Source organism: Salvelinus sp. IW2-2015, linkage group LG22, assembly GCF_002910315.2.
Source record: "Salvelinus sp. IW2-2015 linkage group LG22, ASM291031v2, whole genome shotgun sequence".
In the NCBI taxonomy this organism is placed as follows: Eukaryota; Metazoa; Chordata; class Actinopteri; order Salmoniformes; family Salmonidae; genus Salvelinus; species Salvelinus sp. IW2-2015.
In genome coordinates, this window is record NC_036862.1 from 23,805,107 (window position 1) to 23,814,115 (window position 9,009).

Below are 9,009 nucleotides of genomic sequence, written 5' to 3' on the forward strand. Positions count from 1 at the left end.
GTGAGAGCAGAGATGGGGGTGGTGATCCTTTTGAAGGCAACTAACGTGTCTTTTCCTTCTTGTGTCTTACAGTGAGGGGGTCTTCAAGTGCCCAGAGGACCAGCTGCCCCTGGACTATGCCAAGGTACGGTTAAAACCCTCTTACCCACTTTCTCACATGCGTATTCAAGTTTGAATACGATCTGTGTTCCAGTTAAGCAATACTTTAGCCTACAACCATAGTTAAGCCTACAACCATGCCCCAATCAACATAATTCACCCTCACTTTCTGATGTCTCTGGGCTACCCAGTAACTTACCCATACAACACACTGATTATGAATGTCCTGGTTAGGCTGAGATGAGGCCTTATTTTAAATGTGAATCTGAAGGGACCCAAATGGTACTATATTCCCTATATAGTGCACTATTTAGACCAAAAGTAGTGGACTATATAGGGAATAGGGTCCCATTTGAGACACCGCATGGACACGTGAGTCACCATGTCCCTTTCCCCAGACCCTTAGACCAACAGACAGACAGAGGGCTCAGGCAGCTAGCTAGTCATCCTAGTATAGGCCCACTAATTGTGCTAATGAAGGACCACAGGCTACTCATTCCCCTTGGAATGTCAGGGTTGATGGCGGTCCGTTTCTCAATGCACAAAACTCTCGCACACTACTGTCGACATGGAAGTTTTAGAGTTTAATACAGTACCCATGAAAAACAAATGAGCAGACATTATTACACAACCAGAGAGCGGCTGGGGAGTGGTAAAAACACTCTCCAGCCTAGCAGCCAAAGTCAAAGGTTGTGTTTAAATGTTTTAAGTATTGCATTGCTTGAGAAAAGCAGGGTATTGGGTTGATCTGTTAGAAAAGGGAGGCAAAAACCTTCAAATCACTAAAACATTAGCTCTCCTAAACCTCTTCATCCGGGTTCCACTGAAAGAATACCACATCTAAATCTCTTTTATTCAACTTTTGGCTTCTTACTCCATCTTTTCTTTTAAGCATTTAATCAGATTGTACTGATGGTGGCAGTCTCTATTCATAATGAAAGAATCACTCTCTTATCAACTTGATTTCTCCATTTTGCCACAGTGTGTAGCGAAAGGATAAGGACTTAATTCTGCTCTGTGCATGAGAGGACCCCAAGCTTAACACTTAACAAAGCAATAAAAACACCATTGGTCACTAATTCATCATCTCAGTTACTGTACAGTCTCACTGGCTAGTTTTCCCATGAATACAATAATTGCTCATACAGTAGGCCCATCGTGCTCTATACTAGAACATTAGCATGCTAAAGTGTGTTAGGAGTTCAGAGGCAGCAATCCAGTGAGGTGGTGAGTGTGAGGTCAGTGGGTGCTGAGCTGCGACTGCTAGTGAAGCACTTAAGGAGACTGTAGTCACGACCGAGAAGCAGTACATGGGTCCCCACAGTGAGGACGTGCTCATTGTACATCTGTTATTTACTGATGCCTTCATAGCCTTCCAGTCACCTGTAAATTACCCCCTGCAGGTGACTAGGGATACATCCCAATTGGCACCCTACTCCCTATATAGTGCACTTCTGTTGACCAGAACCCTGTGAGCCCTGATCAAAACTAGTGCAGTATATAGGGAATAGGGTGCCATTTGGGACAAAGTCCAGCTCCCTGGGTACAGCTCATTACGCTATTTCCCTGTCCTTGCCCTCCCCTGAACATAGCTCAATTATAATAATGCTCTCATTTCACCCAGGCAGTGCAACATCTCATTCAAATATGTCCCTGTTGTCAGAGAGGAAGCAGAATGTCAGTAATGTAAAGGGATGGGTTCTGCTGAGACTGCAGCTGACTGACTCTTCCAAAACGCAGACAGACAGAGTCGAAGTTAGCACTCCAAAGAGCTTTAGTTCCCTGATCCGCCAGGGCCTATGTTATTAAAAGGTCTTTATTGCAGTCCCCCGCAGACTCCCAGGCAGGAACAATGAGGGAACGTTAAGGTTTACTTTAGAGGATTTGGTTTCTTTGTCATCTTGGCTCAGCGCATGTGATTTCCAGTAGGAAATAGTATTGCGGTTATCTGCTTCAATCACTCACCATGCATTATTATGCTGCGGTACATGCTGCAGTAGATTGTAAGAGACAGTGCTGTTCTGTAGCACAATAGTTGCTTTATTGGTCCATTTGCACAGATAGCCTATTCTTTATTTGTTGCTGTCATAGTACCCAACCTGAAACACAACACACACATCACAGGCTGCTCACACACCAACACACACACCAATTATCTGCCATAGTACTGTGCTCTTTTCAGATAGCAAGACTCTTCTCTGCTATGTATTTTGGGGATTTGAAGGCAGTGTTCATTACAGCATGGTTAATGTAATATATAATTCATCCTCACTAGTTAAACTACTGTAGCACACAGCTTTTATTTGCGATGACATAACAGTTAATGGACCAATAAAGGCTGCCAAGTCAGAGTGAAAAGTTTTACCTCAGATCTACTTTTGGTTCTAATGTATTGTAATGAAACAGCAGGGAGCAGGTCTCGAACCCTCGACCTTCTAGCCCGAGGTCCGGCGCGCTATCGACTGTGCCGCAAAAGCATGCTRGTGCGGRAGAGTCGATTTCCCGCTTATAAACCCAGGGTCGTTACACTACTCCCTCCTTTCAAAGAGCGCGTCCTCGCGCTACTTTGCGGCTCTACGTCTTACAGGAACGCGCTCACCGGCCAAGCACACGCACTGTCGTGGATGCAAGGTCCGATCACTTCTGACACCAATGTAATGAAACAGAAGGGAGCAGGTCTCGAACCCTCAACCTTCTAGCCCGAAGTCCGGCGCGCTATCGACTGTGCCGCAAAAGCATGCTCGTGCGGCAGAGTCGATTTCCGTGCTTATAAACCCAGGGTCGTTATAGTATTATTCACTGGACCCTTTTTAATTCCACTGCACATTTACCTTTTACAGTTCTAATAGGCTACCAAGACCATAAACATTTACAGTGTACTTATTTATGTATAAATCATATTTAGGCTATGGTAAAACCATAGTATCTCAATGTTTTGATTCATAGCCTATAGAGAAAGAGACCGCCTCTTGTGTGACTACAGTTGAGCTGTTATTTGTTTTAGGGACAGCTTTGACATTTTGAGGAAGTTCCTTTTCTCCTCATGTGACAAAGGCAGCCTGGGCACCATAGGGACGGAGATGCATGCAGTGCTGCCTCACATGGGTTGTGTGTGGCCTAAATCTGTAAATCCAGAGGATACTGTCCTGTAGGGAGCGGATTTGGCTTGATTGGATAGAGAAGGACCTCATCCTTCTTGATCAGTGACTATGGGGTGTTCTCTCTCTCCCTCACTCTAATTCTCTCTCTGATGTTTTCAACATTTCATGAACTATAATTCCATAAACATTGCAGTATATATTCTTGTGTTCACAGAAGTTTAATTGTTATTCCTAATATTCCTGTGGGACTGATTCATTCGTCATTCATGTCACATGTCCATGACTAGTACTTTGAACATCCTCTTCTGCTGTTTGGCTGCTGGTCACTCTGACCCTCTTTGTCAAGGCTTCATTGTATTAGTAATACACTTAGTTGGGCATCAACATGATAATCATTACTAGACTGCTGGAAACACCCTTTGTCTTACTCGGTCACACATGCAGATCATGTCCTCATGGTTGTGTCATGGCTACAGATCTACCCTGACCCAGAGCTAGAGCAGCAGATCCTGGCTCTGCCCATCCGCTGCATCCACAGTGAGGAGGGCTGTCGCTGGACCGGACAGATGATGCAGCTCCAGGTCAGTAGCTGCCTGCCTGGCTTTCTAACCTTTTTTTTGTTTGTTTTACCTTTCTATCTCTCTACAGTATCTCATCCTCTCCCTTGTTCCTCCTGTCTAAGCCACCTCCTTTGTGACCAGAGCCCTGTGTCTCCTGCCTCCAGTGTGTTGTGTTATCTGCTAGCTGAAGCCTGGCTAAATGCTAAATGCAGCGTGTCTGGCTGCTGACACATTCCTCTCTCCCCCCTCCCTCCATCACCCTCAGGGCCACTTCTCCACCTGCGCCTTCAATGTGATCCCCTGCCCGAACCGCTGCTCCATCAAGCTGACGCGCCGTGACCTGCCCGACCACCTGCAGCACGACTGCCCCAAGCGCAAGGTCAAGTGCGAGTTCTGCGGCAGCGAGTTCACCGGGGAGGCCTATGAGGTAAACAACAACAATAAGCAGAGACTTACTTTTTTTTTTWAATGTATATTTTTACAGGGTAGCACTTACAAATAAACAACCTGGTGAATAGCAATCTTTGTAGTGTCTACACCAGAATGCCCAGTATGTAAATTACGCTCGCTTTCGAAGGTGGCAGTGTATTCAGAAAGAATGTGTGTTGGCGTGAGGGGAGAGAGGTAGAACTGTGCACATTTCATACCGTGTGTTTTTCTCTCAGTCCAGGAGAAGTAGTGCCTCAGGGTTAAAGTTAGCCTCTCTCCCTCTAAGTAACACCTCTGTTACTGTTTACAGGCTGATCCTCCTCTGTTTATACAGGCCCAATGTGGCCTTTCTGTTTTATACAGGCCCAATGTGGCCTTTCTGTTTTATACAGGCCCAATGTGGCCTTTCTGTTTTAATATCAGGCCCAATGTGGCCTTTCTGTTTTATACAGGCCCAATGTGGCCTTTCCACTATGGCTCAAGCTTTTTATAGGATAATTATTTGTTCATTTTCAGTGGCAATGGGATCATAAAATTGATGCATACCAATTACTTTTTTTTATCTGACCAATTGTGACCCACCACCTCGATTCGGTCTTATGTAGCAAAATTTGAATTTTAGTTTTTTACATTGTATAAAAGTAGACACTGCGAACTAGTAAATGTTATATCATACACTGCAGTTGAGGAACAAGGGGAAAGTAATTCTGCTTTGAAAGTTGATTAACTTGTAACACCACTTTTATAGAAAATGGCCCTTGAATGTTTTGGGACACCTACTGGAGAGCTCTTTTTTGTCTACACCCATTCAGCATCGTTCACACCCTCTTAAGCCTTAGCCCCACTCATAGCTGGCCACCATGTATGAATCTGCAGYTAGCTACAGCTAACCAACTAGGTTCAATGTTAGCTAGCTTGCAATCATACAGTACTCTGCTTCCATCGGGCATTACACTGATTTCAAAACTCGGTCAATTTCTTCCGTGACAAGAACACTGTTGATCACCGTTTCTTCTCCATCACTGTCATCAGAAGACTCTGTAATGTCTGGTTTAATGAAAAATGTTTTACCAAAATCAGGGATTTCCTCATCGTCAGAGAGAGTCAGCATGGCATGATCGTCCTCCAGAAAGTAGTCCATCACAACTTCTTCCCACTGATCTTTGTCGATAGCTCCTGTTAAATTCAGGGAAGCAATATTGAGAGCAGTAGCAACACTTTTGCAGTTCTCCATGATATATTTAAAAAAATCCACAGTATCAAGGATTATCTACACATACTGAGCAGCTCATGTTATAGACAGAAGCAAGCTACATGGCACACCAATACAAACTAATCTCTCGGCATGTCCAGCCCATCCATTATCTCAGCTAATCATGGCTAGCAGGAAGGTTCATGACTTTTTCTGTGGCTAAACCAACTAGGCTCGTAATTTAACAATTGTATTCATATTTACAGATGGCATACAAGTTTGTTATTAAGGCACATGAAAGTTCACATGTTCCAGAAGGCATTTCTGCCAATAAAACACATTTTCATAAAATGTTTCAAAATACATTAAAATGCCTCTCTTGTGAAGTAGGGACGTGCGACATACACCTAGCTTCTTGAAACGAGTCACAATTATGATGAACTGCGCTGAAAGCTTGGTAGTTTTGCTGGTAGTTTTGCGGGTTGTGAAATCACTGCTGTGTTGTGACCTGTTTGTGTGTCCTGTCTTTTCTCCCAGAACCACCAGGGTATCTGTCCCCAGGAGAGTGTGTACTGTGAGAATAAGTGTGGTGCGCGGATGATGCGTCGGCTCCTGTCCCAGCACAGTCTGGCTGAGTGTCCCAAACGCACGCAGCCCTGCAAGTACTGTGGCAAGGAGTTTGTCTTCGACACCATCCAGGTTAGTCAACAACACCAACACACCTCCTCTGACCGAACAAGCTCTAGGACTTCTTCCTTCCCTACATTCTCCTGCGTGTCTTGTTTTACAATCACATTTGTCATCACGTGATTGATGGGAAAGAAAATGTACCCATTAATGTAGTATTTGTATTGGAAGGCTAGACTTAAATTAGTGCCCAAACTCAGACCTGTGAGAATGAAGTGTTTTGAAGGTATATTCTGGAGGGTTGTTATGAGTCCTTCCCCTATTTGACTGTGTGTGATGAAAGAWCAGTGCAGTCTGTCGTGGATGAAGGAGGGTTCTCAGTCTCTGTAGAGCAGGATGGCACTGGGCCCATGGCTGCATGAACACTGGCTTTCATGGTGCTCACTTCTGTGCCAGCCCGCAGTGTGTGCCGCTGCTGTTTGTGCTGGCTGCGCCCACCCCCGGCAGCACCTGTCTCTGCACACATCCTGTCCTCAGGCCCAGCGGCCGGCCAGCCACTCCCACTCTCCTCTTCTCTCATACCCACAGTTTATTCATCATGTCTCCCTCTCAGAGCACATGCTTTATGATGCAGACATCAGCTCCATAATCAACTTGTTTATCCCATTCATACATTTTAATAGACAGTAATTTGTTCAATATGATACACAACCATTTTTAATCACTCACAGTGATTCTGCTGTGTAAAGTACATAATGTAATAAATTAAATAATAAATATATCTTTTTTTTCTGCCCTACAGAACCATCAGTACCACTGCCCTCGGTTTCCAGTTGCGTGCCCAAACCAGTGTGGGACCCCTAACATTGCCCGGGAGGACTTGGCCAATCATGTGAAGGAGAACTGTGGCAGTGCCCTCATCCTCTGCCCCTTCAAAGATGCTGGCTGCAAACACAGGGTAAGACTGATCTGCTGCGATCTAGCTGCTTTTTATTACTTCAGACCCTCAAAGAGAAGAACTTTGATTCTAGCTTCTTGCAAGAGGCATAGTTGGATGTTTCATTACTGCCCACTGCTTTATTGACGTCAGGTTTTATCATTTTTCCACTCTCGGGTTGTTTTTTGTGCATCTTTCCAAAATTATATTTGGATTATTATGCTTCATGCTCTGGTGGCGTTGAAACCCAGTAACTTATGTCCAAAGCGATGATTGTCTCCAACATACATCACTGTCTGCCCGTCCGTGCCTCTAGGCTCTATTTTAATGAGAGTCACACTTCTCCTCCGCTCTGACAGCGTATTTTAGTCTATTTTTGAAACTGACGTCAATCTGAGAAAATGTGGAGAGCTCCCAGAGTCAGAGAAAACAGGCTTCATGCTGTGTTGTCAGCTTCTGTCCTTCAGTTTGAAATGGGAGCGAGTTTGGAAAGCTCAGTGCAAAGCAATGCACATGGTCTGACAAATGCATAAATGACTCTCTCCCTGACCACAAAGGCATCAGGCGAGAGAGTACAACCAAGAGTGCAAATGTTCAGTACACCAAACACAAATGTGTATGGCAGGGCTCCCAAAAGGGCAGCTGATCAGCAGACAGAAAACATTCACTTACTGTAGGAGGCTTGAATGTGAAACTCAAACAGACAAAACAATCTAGTGTGATGTGCATACTGTACCACATTATTAAACACAACACATTTCTATACAGAGTTTGTACTATATAGAGTTTCACCCTCCTTGCTACACACAGTGACCTCTCCCTAACCAGTCTCTCCTCTCTCCTTGCAGTGCCCAAAACTAGCGATCGGTCGTCACCTGGAGGACACGACCAAGTCCCACCTGACCATGATGTGCAGCCTGGTGGGGCGCCAGCGGCAGGAGATCCTGGAGCTGCGGAGGGAGATGGAGGAGCTGTCAGTCAGCAACGATGGAGTGCTCATCTGGAAGCTCAGCGACTACTCCCGGAAACTCCAGGAGGCCAAGCTCCGGAACAACCATGAGTTCTTCAGCCCGCCCTTCTATACCCATCGCTATGGCTACAAGTTGCAGGTGTCTGCGTTTCTCAATGGTAATGGCAGTGGGGAGGGCTCGCACCTGTCCATCTACATCCGGGTACTGCCAGGGGAGTACGACAACCTGCTTGAGTGGCCCTTCTCCTACAAGGTGACCTTCTCCATCATGGACCAGAGCGACCCGTCGCTGTCCAAGTCCCAACACATCACAGAGACCTTCAACCCTGACCCCAACTGGAAGAACTTCCAGAAGCCGTGCAGCACCCGCAACTCGCTGGACGAGAGCACCCTGGGCTTCGGCTACCCCAAGTTCATCTCCCACGAAGAGATCAAGAAGAGGAACTATGTCAGAGACAACTCCATTTTCCTCAAGGCTTCCATAGAGATCCCCCAGAAAATTATGGCCTGAGGGAGAGCTGGTTTTGGTTTATTGGAAGGGAAGGGAGGGTGAAAGGCAGGCTTGAGACTGATATGACACTTACCTTGAGAACTTCACCACACTTATCCTCTAGACACTGACTAACTGTCCAAATCCATACAGCCACTCCACTGCAGGACTTAGAGCTGCTAGTCTGTTGGGTTGGAGGACTAGACTGGAGGACCCCGCTATGTTTAAATGGAGGAGAATTCTAAGTGTTTGGTCTGCAGAAACCATCACTTTCTGATTCTTATTTTTAAGTGTTTGTTTTCTATCATTTTTCTTCTCTATCTGCAACAAAAAGCCTTGGAAATCAACAGTGCCTAGAGTTTATTTTAAGTTGTATTTTGTTGTTTTTCTGCAGCACAGGTAAATATTAAGGATGGATAGAGCGATGTTCTGGAGGTGGAAAGCGTCCTTAAGCCTTGTGTGTTCGGCTCTGGTTTGAACCATCGTATCTGATCACGAGCGGTCTAAAGAATAGAGCAAACCTCAGGCTATTGGAAGGAGCTCATCACACACTCAAACCCAACTGCCTTCTGTTTACATGCTCTAACAATATCTCCCACTGATA

General features: G+C 45.3%; 1 protein-coding gene across 2 annotated transcripts in view; it reads left to right on the forward strand.

Annotated features, from left to right (window-relative positions):
- LOC111982841 (TNF receptor-associated factor 4) overlaps positions 1–8,786 on the forward strand; it is a 43,207-nt gene extending 34,421 nt beyond the window's left edge. The window contains exons 2-7 of one of the 2 annotated variants that reach the window (XM_024014467.3): positions 73–124; positions 3,677–3,781; positions 4,026–4,187; positions 5,919–6,080; positions 6,811–6,966; positions 7,794–8,786. In XM_024014467.3, coding sequence (XP_023870235.1) covers positions 73–124; positions 3,677–3,781; positions 4,026–4,187; positions 5,919–6,080; positions 6,811–6,966; positions 7,794–8,426 — 1,270 coding nt within the window. In that variant the 3' untranslated portion in view covers positions 8,427–8,786. Of the gene's footprint in view, positions 1–72; positions 125–3,644; positions 3,782–4,025; positions 4,188–5,918; positions 6,081–6,810; positions 6,967–7,793 lie in introns of both variants that reach the window. The other variant, XM_024014468.3, reaches the window with a different exon arrangement.
- The last annotated feature ends 223 nt before the right edge of the window (positions 8,787–9,009 follow it).